The following is a 17,003-nucleotide window of genomic DNA, read 5'->3' as shown; positions in this document are numbered from 1 at the left end:
TAGTTTATTTTTAAAAGGTTCTGTAAATTGAGGATTCTAACGATTTCGGGAATTTCAATGATCATCCATCATGCAAACTAACAGCAAAAAATCAAATTAAATTAACAAGTCTCAAACTAAGGCGAAAATAAATAAAAAATCACCAAATCTCACAGTTTCTCACGATTTGAATATCAATGGAGCCCAGAAATCATTTAAACGCCCCAATTGATCGAAATTTGTGACTTAAATACAGTGTGCTTGAAAATCTATCAGTGATCGAACCTTCATTAGATCACTGATCACCCTTCACGTCAAGAAACGAGACACCTCGTGTGTGTTGGTGACTTTTTCGTTCACTTCTCTCAGTTTATTACTTACTCTTTCGCTGCTCAAGCTCCACGTGTTGCTCCTGCTCCAACATTGACAAACAGTCATCCTCGTGGCTCCTCCTTCTGTTCTTTTTCCTCTTTTTTTACTATTTCTAACTCTATTTTACTTCATTTGTCTCTCCTCTCTTTAGCCTGCTTTCTTCTCTACAAAATAAAAACTTAATGAGAAAAGGGCAAAAATGGGAGTTTTCCTTTTACTAAACGAGTAGAAGATCTTCGCCTAGAGATAACCGTTTTCTCTTCAATTTTCATCTCTTTTCGATCTTTTCATTTTCTTCAAATCTTCAGAGCCTTCCGTCTCCCGACTTCTTGGTGAAAATGTCCGCTTTGGCATCGAAGCTATTTGCAAAATGTGCCGCTGGAGGACGGGCTCTTCAGTCCCAAGCAGTTCGGCAATTTTCAGCATATCCTATTGATGATTCTATGTTTGGGCTTAACGATGAGGAGATTGCTGTGAGTTTTTATAAAATATTTAAATTATAATTTTTACTTGAAATTAACCAGGGCGAGCGGTAATTCCACAATTTTCCTATTGTGCTCCAACATTTTTCATTAAAAATTAATGCAAGAATATAAATAGCCAATAACTTGATTAATCTGAAAATATTATACTTTTCACCTGGAACATTGAGAAAGTGTGGTCAAAAATAGCCTGAAATTCGCTTATTATCGAATTATCGAGCTTTGTTTTCCGACAATCGGCAATTTTTGAGCACTTTACCCAATGTTTCAGCCAAAAATAACGTTATTTTCAGATAAATCGAGTGAGTTTTTGTGTTTTTTTTCACTATTTTTGAATGTTGGAACAACATGGTGCATTAGGACATTTTGAAAATTGCCAATTAAATATATAATCTGATGGATTATTTTGTTTTCAATTTCTGATCCCTAATTTTCAGCTACGTCAATCCATCCGTCAATTCGCCGACAAGGAGCTCGCCCCGTATGCTGACAAGATTGACAAGGACAACGGATGGGATCAGCTGAGACCATTCTGGAAGAAGCTTGGAGACCAGGGACTACTTGGAATCACTGCGCCAGCTGAGTATGGTGGATCTGGAATGAATTATTTCTCTCATGTAATTGCAATGGAAGAGTTATCGCGTGCTGCTGGTGGAATTGCTCTTTCCTACGGAGCTCATTCAAATCTTTGTATCAACCAAATTGTGAGAAATGGATCTGAAGAGCAGAGAAAGAAGTATCTCCCAAAGGTAATTACCGAAAAAATTAGTAAACTAATTAGATTATAGAGAAAACGTTTCAGCTCATTTCCGGAGAGCACATGGGAGCTCTTGCCATGTCGGAGGCTCAAGCTGGATCTGACGTCGTTAGCATGAAGCTGCGTGCTGAGAAGAAGGGAGACAAGTATGTATTGAATGGAACCAAATTCTGGATTACCAATGGACCAGACGCTGATGTTCTTGTCGTCTACGCCAAAACTGATCCATCGAAGCATCAACACGGAATCACTTGCTTCCTCGTTGAGAAGAATACTCCAGGATTCTCGCAATCCCCGAAGCTCGATAAACTCGGAATGCGTGGATCGAACACGTGTGAGTTGGTATTCGATAACTGCGAGATTCACGAGAGCCAGATCATGGGTGGAAAGGGAAAAGGAGTCTACGTTCTGATGACTGGATTGGATTACGAGAGATTAGTTCTGTCGGGTGGTCCATTGGGTCTCATGCAAGCCGCCTGTGATATTGCTTTCGATTATGCTCACCAGAGAACTGCATTCGGACAGAAGATCGGATCATTCCAGGTGAGATTTTAAAAAATTACAATGAGATTATTTCAATTCCAACATTTTTCAGCTCCTCCAAGGAAAGCTCGCCGACATGTACACCACCCTCAACGCTTCCCGTTCTTATCTTTACATGGTCGCCAAGGCAGCCGATAAGGGAAATGTGTCGAATAAGGATTGTGCCGGTGTGATTCTCTATGTCGCCGAAAAATGTACTCAAGTGTGTCTCGACGCGATTCAAATTCTCGGCGGAAACGGATACATCAATGACTATCCAGCTGGACGACTTCTCCGCGACGCCAAGCTTTACGAGATCGGAGCCGGAACTAGCGAGGTCCGTCGTCTGATCATTGGACGTGCTCTCAACAAGGAATACTCCAACTAATAATTTGCCCAGTGATCTCTGTTTGTTTTCAAATTCTTCAAAGGAGCTTTTCATCTGAAGGCCCGCTCGTCTTAAATTGTGACTATAAACCGGTCGATTCCCCCTATAGCGTTTAATTATAATTAATAGTAAATTTAGATGTAATTTTATAAAACAATGAAATTAAAAAAAAGAGAAACCATGTCACTTGAAAAAGTATGGATGGAAAATGAAACATAAAATACAGGGCAATTTTGATGAGAAAAAGTTCAAAGAAGGAAAAGCTCAGTATAGAGAAGAATCATTTTGTGTATCTGTGCGAATGGAAGAGAATGGAGAAACTTGTTGATACCGGTAAAATACAAATGGTGAGGATTTTGGTGGGTGATGGGAAGGTAGAGCTGAGTTCAAACCTAAAATTGCATCTTCTCAATCTATTGAGAATTTTGCGGTAGCTTAGGCAGATCTAGAACGGCTGTGGGATAGGGGGACTAAAGCAATTTGGGGACAAGGGGAAACTATCCGGATGAGCTTATTCATTTTACAGGTTGATTGGGTAAAATAGTTAAAACAACATTCAACAAGAAATATACTAGACTACTAAATACAATCATCATCGGGAAACGGGCGTTCCTGCTCCAGAACTGGAAGAAGCTGGAAGAGGTGGTGGATAGTGTGGTGTCAATTGCCACATATTGGCGCCCATCATCGGATGATGTGGATTGCCCATTTGAGCAGCTGCAGCTTCTGCGGAGCCAGCTCGATTTCCGGCAACCATGAGAGCGGGATCTGGAAAAATTCAATTTTAGAAGCACAAACTTTTGGCATTATTGAAAAATTAATGAAATATTTTGCAATGTTCCGAAAAGTAGACCAGATAAAGTCATAGGAAATTGAAATTTTTCTGAGAAATTTAAAACAAAGAAAAAGAAAACTCACTTTGCGGAGGTTGCGGAGGTCCGTGTGGCATCCCGGGCATTCCTTGCATTCCCGGATGCATCGGCGGCATTCCCTGCATTCCTGGATGCATTGGTGGCATACCGGCCATACCTGGATGCATGCCAGGTGGCATCATTCCGGGCGGCATCATTCCGGGCGGCATCATCCCTGGTGGCATCATTCCTGGATGTCCTGGCTGCCCACCTTGTGCATGCATTGCTCTCATCATCATTATGTGGTGGTGATACATTGGATTGGCCGGATGATTCGGTGGGAATTGGGAAGGATGAGGATGATGGGGAGACGGTGAGGCACCCATTGGTGACGCCCGAGCTGCAGGAGACATTCCGGCGGCTGCTGCAGCAGCGGCAGCTTTTTGAGCATTGAAATGAGCCATTTGAGCTTGCTGCATTTGCATGAAATGTTGTTGTTGCTGAGGTGTCATCATATGGGGTGGCATTGGTGGTCCTGGCATTCTACCTTGTTGCATTGCAGCCATCGCTGCTGGTGATGGAGCACTTTGAGGGAATGATGGGGATCCGAACGGCATTTTTCCTGGTGCAGACATAGGATATCCTCCTGGAGTCATTCCGGGATGCATTCCATATGGATTCGGTGGGAATGGTCCGCCCATTGGTGGATACGAGGCTCCTGCAGAAAATGGTGCTCCGGGTGGCATCATTGGTGGCATTCCCGGATAATGCATTGGTCCTGGATACTGTCCAGGTGATGGGTAGGATGGTGGCATTGATCCTGCGGCAGCGGCTGCTTGTTGCATTTGCCTCATTTGAGCTTCGCGGGCTTGTTGAGCAAACTCTTCTCCGACTGACTTTCCGATGACGTCTAGTTTTTCCATTTTTAGCGTACGTTCGTCTCTGAAAATTAGAATAAAGTTTAGATAATTTTAAAATTATAAACTCACTTTTTGCTAGCTTCTACGACTTCATTGATAGTGTTTCCACCTCTAAAATTCGAAGAATTCGCCATCATCTCCAGCTTTCTCATTGGATTATTGTCGTTCTCTGATCCTTCAATTTTCGCTTGCTTCATTGGACCATCATTCCCGAATTCTTCAGTTGCTCTTCGTTTTAGAGATGCATTTGAAGGTGGGTTCGAGTTCGATGTTGATGGCATTTGATGGTTGAAACTCAGCTGATTTAAAGGACTCGAATGATGATTATTTAACATTAATAAACTGGTGTCCGGCTGATGATGATGATTTATCGAATTTGGATGGGTATTCTGGTTCTGGTTCATTTGTGGTGCAGATGATGTCGATGGAGTTGATGAAGACGCCGCTGATGACATAAAATCTTCCAGTGTTGGACAGATTTCATCCAATTCGACTGGTGAACTCATGCACTGCATCGGATCATTTGATCGAGGGTTATTCTCGAGACCAAACTGAAAAATCAATTTTTATTTCAATAATTTTTGATTTTATTTTTCAAAAAACTTACTGGACTGCATGAAAAACCGTTGAGACCACCGTGCGCCCCATTCGTACTGCTTGTTCCACTTTGATGTGATGATGGCTGAGAAGACATTGGCGTTGTTGAGCCTTTCTCACTGACGTAGGATGGAGCTGTTGAATTTCCTACGGAGCTTGTTCCGAGTGCCGGCACATCGTCACGTTGAAGTTTATACCAGGTAATTAGCGAGTCGAACTTTTCCTTTTCTCGCTCAATGTCCAACGCAGCTTGGTTTATCATATCAGTTCTGAAATAATCAAGATTATGTCATTTAAAAATTGATTTTTTAACAGGAAACATACGTGAAATAATAATACTCTTGCTCCGCCGCCTCGAGCGGCGTAGCTACTCGTCTTACAGTTGGTGGAGACGTGATTTCTTGGCTTGACGGAGCTGATCGACCGTGTGCAGGAGATGACTCAGGCTGAAATTTGTGCTGGTTAGGAGATTAATAAATTTCCTGATTTAAAAAATGATGAAAATCACGTTGAATTCAGTAATTTTAATAGGTTAAAATTAAAAAAATTATCAAAAATTTAACTTCGAACACGAACAGTTAACAGTAGAGCGCGTTTGCTCACTAAAAAATAGCGGTTCTGTGGATTTCGATTCATGAGATAGCTACCGATAGAAACGGAAATTACTCAGGTTTGAAATTTTTTAGATGATCAGTTAATTTTTTTTTAATTGAAAATAGAAGTTGAAATACTTTTTCTTTCTCAAGAGCTATTTATGATCGTCTTCAACTTCTCGACTCCACCCCATTTTTTGAGGTTTGCATTTCTCCGATGTCAACGCTTTCAAAGCTTTTAAAAAATTGGAGGGAAATTTGAAATTTTCAGTTTTTAATTAGAAAATTGTATTTTTCGCTAAGACTTTTGAAAAAAAATCAAAAAATGCAAACCTGAATGTCCTGACTAGTGGATGGCATAGTCAACGTTCTATCGGCGTCATCATTTTCCTCCTCCTTGACAACTTCAGACTTCACTAACGACGGAGAAGCAGTCGGAGTGACGTCTTCATCTGCGGAAGTGTGCTTTTCGTCTTCTTCTTTTGAAGACGGTGACGATGTTGAGCTCGCTGGCATATTCCTGAAAATTGTGACTTTAATAGAAATTTCGGAATTTGTTCGAAACAAAAAGAATGCAAATCAAACATCAAAAATGTTCATTTTACTTCATTTCATTGACAGTATTGTTGTGTTTTATAGTGGATGGTGATAAGAAAGTGTGAACAGGAAAAAAGTCTTACCGTTGAAAATTTTATTAGCGCGTTTTTTTTTGTTTCTCTCCGTTTACTTTGGCACTGCTTTCATTGACAGTTATTGGTTTCTGGAAGAATTAAACAAATTAGTAGGGTCATGATTTGAATTTTTTTGAATTGAGACACAAAAAATTGATGGAAGATGATGAGAAATCAAGAAAGAGAGAGAGAGTGAATGGCCAGGTGCGTGTGCCTGGTAGAGACCGGTGCAGAACGAATCGAAGGAAAAAAAACGGAAAGTGATAGAGGGTAGGGTGAAGAGATTGAGAGGAGAAACAAGAAGAAACACAGAAGACAAAAAAAATGATGGGCTGACGTAGAAATTGGACGGGAAAAATGAGAAGAGTTCATGCTCAAGAGTTCATGAACTAAAGATCATATTGGGCTGAAGCACAAGGTTGAAATGATGGTAAAGGTGGAGTAAAACTTTTCAAATGATTTTTGAAATTTTTTATTTTGTTTCAAAGTTGTCATTCTTTCCACTATTTTGGAAGTCGTCAGGCAAAAAACATTTTTCTTCAAATTTAATGATCTACTTATGTTTCAAATTTTTAATATTCAAATACTATATTTCGAGATTCAAATATGCTACGGTTCTAGTTGTGTCAAATAAAAATTCGAAAAAATTCTAGTTCTACGCAAAACTTACTGTTTCAACAAATTTATTAATTCAATCAAAATTCTGTTATTTCTAAAAATCTGATGTAGAAAATTGGTAGACTATAGAAAAATAATTTTAAATTGATATACGATGAAAAAGTAAAGTACTGTCCAGAGAATCGGGAATGAAAAAGTTCCAAAATGAATTAGTGTTCTACGCGAAAATTTACTGTTTCAACAAATTTATTAAAGGAATTAGACGTCTTCAGTGATTTTTGTATATGCAAAAAATATATATATAATTAACCAGTGGTATACTGAACCTTCGGTCCCCGACTTCAAGAGCTGAATGATGATTCTTAAACTACAGTAACCCTACCGTACTCCTACCAAAATTTCACAAACTACAAAGACTACATACAGTCAACGATACCTAATATTGCCCACAAATGGCAAAAGTCTACAGTAATACCTAACACATCTAGTAATATTCCAACAATCTGATTACCTAGTATTTGACCATAAACCTTCACTTCCAATGACTCACCCAACAACTCTTCGTAAACAGAATAAATTGAAAATAACATTAGGATCCGAGAGATCACAGAGAAAAGGCCTTGAATTGGCAAAACGCCAAGTGGTGTAGTTCTGGTGGGTGGAGGTGTGTCCTCTTCTTCTTCTGGGGCGCGCGCGCCAACAGGCAAACAGTCCGATCACGAAGGAACAATTAGAAATCAGGAGGTCGCAGAGAAAAAGGTGTCGGGCGTACTGGGCACCAAGGGCGTAGGGAGATAGAGAAGAGAGGATCAGACTCAACTTTTACTTTTTTGGGAGGTGGGGAATATGAAACATTATACAGATAGTATTGAATTGGGGATATGAAGACAAAAAAATATTGTTTTAAATAAAATATTTAGAAGCTGTAGATTGCAACTCATTTGATGCTCCGTAATCAAAAATTTTCAATTAAAAATTTTACTGTTTCAACTGGTAATCAAGTAAATTAAAAGATGGAGCACCACAATAGTTATGCCAAAACTTCAAAAAATTTCGTTTTTGAAATATCTTCAAGTTTATTTTCCAAATTTTTTCAATTTTTAGAATTTTGCAGCCCAAAGGTCCTGGCCAGAGAATGGAATAAATGGCAGAGTTTTATCATATTCTAGGCCACCACTAATAAATATGTCATACTCAAGCAGCTCCACAAATGGAATGAATGAAAAGATAGGGAAAAAATAAACCGAACAAAAAAAGTAAGAGCCTTCCAATGTGAGAGTGTAAGAGACCGAGTCATCCAGGCAGAGCAATAGCATCAAAACCGGGGGACACATACACACGGGAGGGTCTTGGGCCCCTTTCGAAAACATTGGGACGCTGCAATATTCTCTGCGTCTCTTCGTCTTCACCACTCTCTCTCTCTTTGAATCGGAGCAGTGCCTTCGTCAAAACGAGACGGCGGAGACTCTTCTTCCTCGAACAAAAAAAAAACTAAAAACTGCTCGGAATACATCGGGATAGATGAAGAGAAAGGATGGAGCAAGGAGAAGAAGTGGAATTATTATTTTTTTCTCGCGGGGCGGTCCTTTTTTTGGTGTTTGTAGTGGTGGTGGTGGTGGTAGGAGAGAATGAGGAAAAGCTCCATACTCAAGCTCTTTCCGTGACTCTTGTCTACACAACCACAGGAGAAGAAGAAGAAGAAGGAAACGACAACATTGCTTTTATGAGCAGAAAAAAAAAGAAGAAAAAAGGATGGAGTGTGTATGTGTATGTGGCCGTATGTTCGAGAAATGAAAAAAAATAGAAGAACCGAGAAGAAGGACGATATGCTGTGGAGGAGGCAAGATGGAATATTCGCGGAAAAAAAAGCAAAAAGAGACCAGAAGATTGGAGCTGTCTAGGTACAAAATGCTGCGTGCCAGGAAGGCAACCTACGTATCTCGTGTTGAAGTTAACATAGGCTCGGTCTATAAATTTTATGTAGCTTGAGGACCAAGACGTAATATTCGTCACAAAAAAAACCAAATAAAAAACAACAGGTTGAAGCAGTATATGTTGAAAATTGCCTCCCTGCACGCTAACAAAATGTGATCGACAGACGGTCTACGCCTACTCACCTAGGCCTACGACAAAGTAGGCGTAGGTCTGTAAGCATTGCCTGCCGCGCTTTGACTTGAAATTCTGAGTTCGGAGTTTGGCGAATTGAAACAGTTGCCTGCAGGCCTACAAGAGTTGCCTGACATGCGACCTACGTCTAAAATTGCAGGTTTTTTCTACAAAGTGCTCGCCTGCCTATTTACCTACCAAGGTAGTAGGCAAAAGGCAGGCAGGCCGTTTAAGAGCCTACTCCTACCTATTTTTAAATGAAATCCCCAACATTCACCCAATTAGTAGTCAATTGGACAGCGAGTGCAGTCCATCACCACCAAAAGTTTTTGGAAGCAACGCGTAAAAATCGAGAAACAGAGAGACTGTGGTTCATATATATATATATATATATCTTATAAAAGTCTGCGTCTCAAATCAGAGAACTGTTCGTCCTTGAATTTTAGAAATAATGCTGCTGAGAAGTGGAGGCCTATGGAAAAAAGAGAGATGGAGAAAAGAACATCTCCGTTTTGATACCGATATGCGAGTTGAGAAGAGGGAGTGTAAATTTAGGGGGATGTGGTGGAGATTGGCCATGAAATTACGGATGTGTTGGGATATTTATTGAAATTTGGGAAGGATTGATATAAATTTATTGTTCATATCATGCGATGGAAAATGGGAAAAAACGGCAACTTTATTACTGTTTCAAGTAGGTGTTATAACTAAGCGAAAGGTCTGTAGTCAGTGACGATTCAGAAAAGTCGACTAAAACTCTATTATTGCAAAAATTCTCAGTTGTCTTGATTTTCTTTAAACAACGTGCAGCACATAAAATATGCTCAAATAGTGCTGAAATTTTTAATTGTGAAAAACTTGTAATAGTAAAAAGAACTACCGAGATATGAGCAATTAAGTTAGAGCCCAGGAGAGGCAAGAAATAGGAAAAAAACGGCCAAAATTTTCCACTGTTTCAAGTAGGTCTTATATGCGGTTTTAGTATTTTTTTATTATTTAAAGTTCTCTCGCATTTCTCTACTTTGGGAATTTTTATCTCAGTTGTATTCTCAACGTATTGATTCTAAAAACTTTTGACAGAAACAAGAAGAACTGAGAGAACCGAGAAATGAGCATTAGGGAAGCAAAAAAATATAAACAATAAAAAAAACTTGTTCACTGTTTCAAGAAGGTGTTATACGTAAGCGAAAGATATTGTCTTTGATCTCAAGTGTAAACTGGCATTTTTACAAAAAAAATATTCTTACAATTGATATTAATTTTCGAAATAATAGTCAGTGAAAATTTAAAAAGTTCTGAATTTTTTCAGTTTCACAGAGTCTTTAAATCGAGTGGCTACTGAATTCTTACTTTGTAATAAATGGGTTTTTCTATATGTTTCTTTTTGCACTATTATTGAAAACATTTTCACAGTTTCAAAATTCTAATAAAAAATTAGTTCTCAAAAGTAATTCTTGCATTTCTGAGCTTTTTCAAATCAAATAAGAGATGCACATTGCTTGCCCCAAAAATAGAAAGCATAAGGGGAACCTATATATGCTCACACAAAGTGTACCAAACATCTGCCATCTGTTTATGTGAGTGTCCTCTCTCTATCCCTTCACTGAGATGCTAATTTGTGTCGTCCGATATCTGTGTCTGAGTTTCTCAACGTTCCACACTATTTCATCTCGGGGCACCCAAACTCTCGGAGCATTTCATTCGAACATGAAGTCTCCAAGAATTGTTTTTTCGGGCGAATGGATAGATAGAAAAGTTGTTTTCGGCAGTTTCTTTTCGAGGAATCAAAATAAAATTACGAGAATATTCTTCGGAAAATGATGAAGGGGAGAATGAAAGAAGAAATGACTTGGACGAACAATTATGTATAAATCATCAGTCGATAATTGGATGTAAACGTTTCGGTTTCTTTTCTTCATTTTGTGTCACAAATGACCGCAAAACTTTATAGAAAAAAGAGAACGACTTTTGAAAAACGACAATTTAACTTTTAAATTTAAATGTTGCTGAAAGTTTACCGCAATGATAGCAATATGTGGGAAAAAATTATATGCGTTTCAAGAAACAGTAAAAATTGAAAATTTTGAAGAAATCGAATTTTTCCTTTTCTTGGGCTTCTTTTTCAAAATTTGTTACTGCCTACATGCTGGATTAGAATAGTTGAGACATTTTGATAGATCCAGCGTAACTGTAAGCAATCGTTTCAAACGTTTCAAAAAAAAATTTTGAAACTGCATATATATTTTGAGAAGCATGGAGTTAAGAAAATTAGGATAGGAAACAGCTGTAAATTTGAGAAACGGCATTTGAAACTGTAAAGATTAAAAAAATCTAAGGTGATTGAATAAAGAACTTTTTGACCACTCAATCCGAGCATATTAGTTCTTCTTCATGCAAAGAGATCGAGAGTGAAAAGAGAAGAAAAGCGAGGGACCCAATGGTGATTGGTGTGTAACTGGGGGTAGGCAATGGACACTGTTAGAGAGGACATTTAGACGCAGACACATATCTTCGACCCCTTCCCTCTCTCCTTGAGACCTTGGCTAGTTGCCAATACGGTCAACGAAATGAGAAATAGTGTGTCCACCAGTGTTAGGGTGTTGGTGGGTGATGTCATCATTTGGACGAAGGTGGAATAGGCAGTAGAGTGTACTATGTATGACTCACTTGGTTTCATGCTCACAACAAGTATAGTTCCCTAGAGGTAACTACATTTTAGTGGGTTATTATTGTAACTTAGCGCAATTGTTACATGTCAGTTTAAAGGCACACGTTGTTTTCTGATTGGGTCTCGCCACGATTTTATAATAATCACTACATGCGTCAAGTTTTCTAGATTTGTTCATTTGGTGTGGAAAACAAAGGCTAAAAAGTAAAAAGAGCTAAAAAAAAATGTTTGAAATGAAAAGATAAAAGATCTGCGAACATCAGAGATTCCATAAAAATGTTTCAGTTAACTTGTATAAACAAAAACAATATGCCTCTGAACTTTTGCTCGTAGTTAGATTTGCCAAAAAATTGAAAATACTACTTTTCAAACTTTGATTGAAGTGTATGTCATTATTCAAGTAACCGGTTCAAAAACATTTGGCCACATATATTGCGAGAGCAAAAACTAATTAAATTTTGAAAAGTTACTAATTATTCCAGCGTATTTCTGAAATAAAAAAAAAACAAAACAATATCACATATAATACTTGCTCCTTGTTTAATTTTCAATCATTATTCTGCATTCTGCATTCATACAAGTATGTATACTTAATAAAATTTTACTGTTTCAAGTAAATTTTTATATTTATACCACCAGCATGCAAATTAATAATCGTCAGGTTGGTGCTTTAAATAACCTATTCAAAATAATTATTTTTCGTAACAATTTTTTGGTTTTTGTTATCCAAAAATATTAGTTTGGTTCAGAAGTTTAGACCAAACTTTGGAAAGATTTGGTTTGCAACCAGCATTATCCTAAGGGTACAGCTTTTTTCAACCGAAAATTTTTTGTGTTGTTTTAATCAATGCCTTGAGTTTAGCGAACTTCTGAACCAAGTTAATTTTTGTTATGGCGAAAATTTTCATTTTTTGCTCTAAAACTTTCGCCAGAATTTCAAAATTTGTTCTGCTCAAGTAAACATTGAAAATCCACAAATTATTTGAAAAAAAACTGTTTCTATGGAACTTCAGAAACATATTTTTTACCACACTCCAGAAGCCAAAGAATAACAGAAAAGATCATCATAACTTTTGCTCTTTCTCTAATTTTCCATCATATCTTTTTTCATCCTCACACTTATACACTATCACCGCACAATTGTGTCAGTTGTGTGTGTATTACGACAAGTTTATTGGCAGCCAAGAAGATCGATTGGGTGCAATGCTCATTGAGCAACACAGAGAGGGGTTCGCTTCTCCGGAAATATTGGAATAAATACACACACACACAAAGATGTCGCTGTACCAACAATGCTATACGAGAGACAGGTGTGCTTTCTGGGACACTGACCTTTAGAATGACGTCAGATAAAAATTAGGAAGGAAGGGAGAAGGCACATGTGTGCAATTGAGTTGGAATCGGTATTCGACAAAAATAAATTTATCCCAAAATTATTTAATACATGCATTTTCCATTAATTTTCCCATTATCAATAAATGGATTATCAAATACATAATTCATTGTTTTATATCAAGAATGATAAACTGGAAAATTTGGTAAACGTATCCCCTAGTAAAACACAAACAAAAGAAAAAAAATCATGGAGAAAATCCGCTAAAAAATCTTGAAAAGAGCGCTATTGGAAATATAAATATCCGATGCTCATTTATCGCAGTGCACCCTTTGAAGGAAGCCGCCATTTCACCAAAAGGTGCCAGAAATTGGGCTCAAGAGAGAAATTTGGAAAGGACAAGGGATGTACTATAAATTTAATGAATTGTTTGGCTTTGGAAGAGCAGAAGTTTCTTGTTTTCGAAAAGGTCGAAGGAAAATAAAATGGATTACTCTAGAAAATTAATTTAGATGAATTTTACATTGAAAGAAATTTACTAAATATATGTACATAGGTGGAAAAATTGGTAAAGAAACAAAGTGAAAACACTTGAAAACAAATTGAAACTGTAAAATAATTTAAACAAACCTTCTGAAACAGTGACGTTTTTTTAAAATTAATGTAACCAGAAATTGCAGAAAGCATAATGTTATTAAGAACAGTATTCAGGAAATTAACTTGAGAACAATTTGAAACAGCAGAAAATTTTGAAATAATTACAATTTTCCAACTGGTGTTGGAAAATCTTGGGGTGAGCATGCAAAAAGCTTTGAAAAATGACTAAAAATGGCTTAAGGAAGTTCAACTTCAGAAAAGTTAACAAAACTGTTTTAAATGTTTTTTTTTAAATTTTTTCAAGCACTGTGTTCGAAAAATTTGAAAAATTGAATTAATTTAAATTACGAAAATTGGTGGTAATATACAGGATGTTTACTTGAAAACAAATTGAAACAGCAGAAATTCGTAAGATAAGTACAATCTTCAAATTGGTTTTGAGAAATCTCCCGAGTAAACATGAAACGTTTATGTAGATCAAATATTTTAAAAAGTAGAAAAATGCAAAAAATGTTAAATGGCTTATTTCGAATAAGCATTCCACAAATTTACATTAAATTTCAGTTTACAGAATATAAAATTGTTGTTTTTTAAATTTAAATATTTGGCTGCCTAAATTCGCTCATGATTAAGAAAATAAAAAACTTAAGATTATCTTAAAAGAAAACTGAAACAGTCAAAAATTGAAAAAAAAACAACTTTCTTTCTAAATTGAGATAGTTTGTTATTTTAAATTCTTGTGGGAAAAACTCAAAAATCTGAAAAAAAAAACACGAAGGGAGAAAGGTGTTTTAGAAGTGTTTTTTCTTCAAACATATTACATAGACACTGCTGGAGTATTATTCACACTGTAAAAAAGTTCTAAATTGAAACGGTTGTATGAACTTAACGTTTTGTTTCATAGTTTTGAATACAACAAAATTAAAAAATGACTAACAATTGGTATAAAAAAATGCAGCTTCAGAAAAGTTGGAAAAATTAGAAAATAGTAGTAAAATTTAAATTTTCTATTTGTGCCTTGACAGAATCAACAATCGGAATTTTGGAAAATTAGGTTCAATCTGAAACAGATTTTTAAAAAATAATTTGGACAACTTTTAAAGAAATTGTAAAACAATTTGTGTTCAATAAATCCATTAGCAAACCTAACAATGAATAGAATTTAAAAATCTACTTCTACAGTATAATTACAAAAAAAGCAAATTCAGCTAATTACAACCAGCTTCTTCTCAATACTTCCCACTTTATAAAGGTGTCTATATCGTCGGCAAGATAATAGAAAATGCCAAGTGATAGGAAACTCAAAATGAATAATGATCTTTTTTTTTGAAAAGATCGCTCAGATCAAAAATAGCAACTGAATAGAAAAAAAACAAAACAGGAAATTGGACTATTTTGACCTAACAGAGCGTGTAGTTGTAATTGAGATCATGGACGGCGGGGCAGATTTCGGAAGAGACAATTTGTGCGGTAACTGCCAGAAAAAAGAAACGATGATTACTTCAGGTGGAATAAATCAGGTCAAAACGAGGTCTAGGTTCTTGTGAAAACGTATTTAAAAAACAGAATTTAAAAGAAAAAAGCTGTTCTGGAAAAGGTACTATTTTCTTTTGAAATTTTGTTGTTTTGTTTCCAATTTTGATAATTTTGCAATTTTCGTTTGAAATTAACATCCTTAATTTTTATAATAAAAAAAATTATCACAAAAAAGTTCCCCGAAAACGCCCAACAGCACCTGACATTTTCTGGGTTTTTCAAATTTATCATAAAAATGTGTAGGCGTGAGGTAGGCGTAAACAGAAAAAAACGTGGCTCAGAAAAAAAAAGATCTGTTTAGAAAAAAAAAGATCTGTTTTTTTTCAGGCCCACACCCTGTATATACCTGGAGGTCATCTAAATATTTTTCTCGCGATATGCATGAAGGACGCGGCTTCACAAGGCCTTTTTTCCGCCAGCGAAATATCTTTTTCTGTCTCTTTCTCTTTTTTCCGCATTTTTTTTTTCATATTTTTTGTTTTCATGTATCTTCTGCCACCCAAGTTGTGAGAAGACACAGTGGAAGAACATCGAAAAGACGATGACACGATTAATTATTTGTGATGAATTGCGGACAGGTGGAGGTGATTTTGGAATAAGAGATGTTGAGAACTTGGAGAAAAACACGAGAAAACACATTGGAGGCATAAAACCTTTTTAGCTTCTTAGTTTCATCCAGAAAAATTATTTATTTGGCAGGAGATGTAGAGTTCAAAAAACTGGGAGACGAGGAGGCAGGGGTAATCATTGTGGGACGGCTTGAAATATGTAACGTTTGTTAATTGAATTGGTCTGCCCGATACATATTTTTCTTTGTTTCAAAATTTGAATGAAAACCCAATAGTATTTAATTATCTTGTGTTATTTTATTAAATTCAAATTTTACTGTTTCAAAAAAATGTTATCAGTAAATGAAATTTAGAATAAAACATACACACTTGCTGTTTTTTCCTGCAGTAAACCAAGAATAGTTATGACATTATTTAAGAAACCATAAAATCATGAGAATGCCTACAGTTGCTTAAAAGAAAACTGAAACAGTCAAAAATTGATTTTTTTAAAAGTTGCTAAATTAATGTGAGAAAACTTGAAAGTTTGAAAAAACGATGAGAAAAGGTGGTTTAAGAGTGTTTTTTATCAAAAAATTACATAAACACTGCTGGAGTGTTTTACACATTGAAAAGTTCTAAATTAAAACGGTTGTATGAATTTAACATTTTGTTTTATAGTTTTGAATAAACGAAACGTTAAAAAATGACTAAAAATTGGAATGAAGAACATTTCTTCGGAACGGTCTGAAGATCAATTGACTACAATCTCTTGATGTCAGACTGAAACATTATTTTTTTTAAATTTGAATGCCCGAAAAATAGAAAGCTTTCAGCGGAATTGTGAAGTATAAAGTACGAATTCTCAGTTAGTAAACCTAAAAAATAATAAAATTTGAATATTTACAGTATACCTACAGTATAATTACAAAAAATCCAAATTCAGCTATCTTCTTCCCCAAACTTCACACTTTATAAAGGTGTCTACATGGTCGGCAAGATAATAGAAAATGCTAAGTGATAGGAAAATCAAAACGAATATTGTTCCATCTTTTTGAAAAAATCGCTCAGATCAAAAATAGCAACTAAACAGAAAAAAAAGAAAAAAAATTGAATGAAAACCCAACAGTTTTTAATTATCTTGCGTTATTTTTTTAAATTCAAATTTTACTGTTTCAGGAAAATGTTATCGGTAAATGAAATTTAGAATAAAACTATTCACACGGCGACTATTTTGACCTAACAGAGCATGTAGTTGTAATTGAGATCATGGACGGCGGCGTGGATTTCGGAAGAAAAAAAGAAAAACTTCATAGAGCAACAAATTCAAAAATCAGGCGCCTTGAGTTTGTAGGCATTGTCCATGTGATCAGTTTAAGTGCTTATTTATTTGATTTGAATGAAAACCGAGAGAAAACACATTTTCAGTTGAAAATTAGGAAGAAAAAGGAGGAAAAATATGTTT

General features: G+C 36.1%; 2 protein-coding genes and 21 non-coding genes across 24 annotated transcripts; 11 read left to right on the top strand and 12 right to left on the bottom strand.

Moving 5' to 3' along the window:
- The first annotated feature begins 659 nt into the window (after positions 1 to 659).
- Positions 660 to 2,668, top strand: ivd-1 (Isovaleryl-CoA dehydrogenase, mitochondrial). Its single transcript, NM_068319.10, has 4 exons — positions 660 to 824; positions 1,271 to 1,582; positions 1,636 to 2,133; positions 2,186 to 2,668. The coding sequence occupies exons 1-4, from the start codon at positions 690 to 692 to the stop codon at positions 2,498 to 2,500; spliced, it is 1,260 nt and encodes a 419-aa protein (NP_500720.1). The 5' UTR covers positions 660 to 689; the 3' UTR covers positions 2,501 to 2,668.
- On the bottom strand, positions 2,637 to 6,221 carry pygo-1 (the record flags this gene model as incomplete). Of its 2 annotated transcripts, NM_068318.9 has the most annotated exons (7): positions 2,637 to 3,268; positions 3,419 to 4,293; positions 4,341 to 4,822; positions 4,879 to 5,137; positions 5,193 to 5,314; positions 5,795 to 5,981; positions 6,142 to 6,221. In NM_068318.9, the coding sequence occupies 6 exons, from the start codon at positions 5,975 to 5,977 to the stop codon at positions 3,093 to 3,095; spliced, it is 2,097 nt and encodes a 698-aa protein (NP_500719.1). The 2 variants fall into 2 exon arrangements, with proteins under 2 accessions (NP_500719.1, NP_001368386.1); NM_001380212.1 differs by lacking the exons at positions 5,193 to 5,314; positions 5,795 to 5,981; positions 6,142 to 6,221 and having other exon boundaries at positions 3,093 to 3,268; positions 4,879 to 5,130.
- A 1,556-nt stretch (positions 6,222 to 7,777) lies between these two features.
- 21ur-9336 lies at positions 7,778 to 7,798 on the top strand. The gene has a single exon (NR_053529.1).
- Positions 7,799 to 8,731: 933 nt separating this feature from the next.
- Positions 8,732 to 8,752, bottom strand: 21ur-6616. The gene has a single exon (NR_053528.1).
- On the bottom strand, positions 8,735 to 8,755 carry 21ur-15226. The gene has a single exon (NR_053527.1).
- An 831-nt stretch (positions 8,756 to 9,586) lies between these two features.
- 21ur-778 lies at positions 9,587 to 9,607 on the top strand. Its single transcript, NR_053526.1, has one exon.
- On the top strand, positions 9,590 to 9,610 carry 21ur-15620. The gene has a single exon (NR_053525.1).
- A 241-nt stretch (positions 9,611 to 9,851) lies between these two features.
- On the top strand, positions 9,852 to 9,872 carry 21ur-14120. The gene has a single exon (NR_053524.1).
- 21ur-2481 lies at positions 9,853 to 9,873 on the top strand. Its single transcript, NR_053523.1, has one exon.
- Positions 9,874 to 10,060: 187 nt separating this feature from the next.
- 21ur-6198 lies at positions 10,061 to 10,081 on the top strand. Its single transcript, NR_053522.1, has one exon.
- Positions 10,082 to 10,857: 776 nt separating this feature from the next.
- Positions 10,858 to 10,878, bottom strand: 21ur-2397. The gene has a single exon (NR_053521.1).
- A 144-nt stretch (positions 10,879 to 11,022) lies between these two features.
- 21ur-15374 lies at positions 11,023 to 11,043 on the bottom strand. Its single transcript, NR_053520.1, has one exon.
- 21ur-506 lies at positions 11,024 to 11,044 on the bottom strand. The gene has a single exon (NR_053519.1).
- Positions 11,045 to 11,103: 59 nt separating this feature from the next.
- Positions 11,104 to 11,124, bottom strand: 21ur-13854. Its single transcript, NR_053518.1, has one exon.
- Positions 11,125 to 11,845: 721 nt separating this feature from the next.
- 21ur-9076 lies at positions 11,846 to 11,866 on the top strand. The gene has a single exon (NR_053517.1).
- Positions 11,867 to 12,175: 309 nt separating this feature from the next.
- 21ur-9197 lies at positions 12,176 to 12,196 on the top strand. Its single transcript, NR_053516.1, has one exon.
- A 790-nt stretch (positions 12,197 to 12,986) lies between these two features.
- 21ur-5783 lies at positions 12,987 to 13,007 on the bottom strand. Its single transcript, NR_053515.1, has one exon.
- A 523-nt stretch (positions 13,008 to 13,530) lies between these two features.
- Positions 13,531 to 13,551, bottom strand: 21ur-4762. The gene has a single exon (NR_053514.1).
- A 510-nt stretch (positions 13,552 to 14,061) lies between these two features.
- On the bottom strand, positions 14,062 to 14,082 carry 21ur-4280. Its single transcript, NR_053513.1, has one exon.
- A 375-nt stretch (positions 14,083 to 14,457) lies between these two features.
- Positions 14,458 to 14,478, bottom strand: 21ur-13153. Its single transcript, NR_053512.1, has one exon.
- A 941-nt stretch (positions 14,479 to 15,419) lies between these two features.
- On the top strand, positions 15,420 to 15,567 carry C02B10.73. The gene has a single exon (NR_053511.1). It is a non-coding gene; the product is annotated as an Unclassified non-coding RNA C02B10.73 (non-coding RNA).
- A 395-nt stretch (positions 15,568 to 15,962) lies between these two features.
- On the bottom strand, positions 15,963 to 15,983 carry 21ur-11788. The gene has a single exon (NR_053510.1).
- Positions 15,984 to 16,756: 773 nt separating this feature from the next.
- On the top strand, positions 16,757 to 16,777 carry 21ur-2058. The gene has a single exon (NR_053509.1).
- Positions 16,778 to 17,003: the final 226 nt, after the last annotated feature.

This window comes from Caenorhabditis elegans, chromosome IV, assembly GCF_000002985.6.
Source record: "Caenorhabditis elegans chromosome IV".
NCBI lineage: Eukaryota > Metazoa > Nematoda > Chromadorea > Rhabditida > Rhabditidae > Caenorhabditis > Caenorhabditis elegans.
Note: the sequence above shows the minus strand (reverse complement) of the source record. Positions and strands in the feature narration are given on the sequence as shown.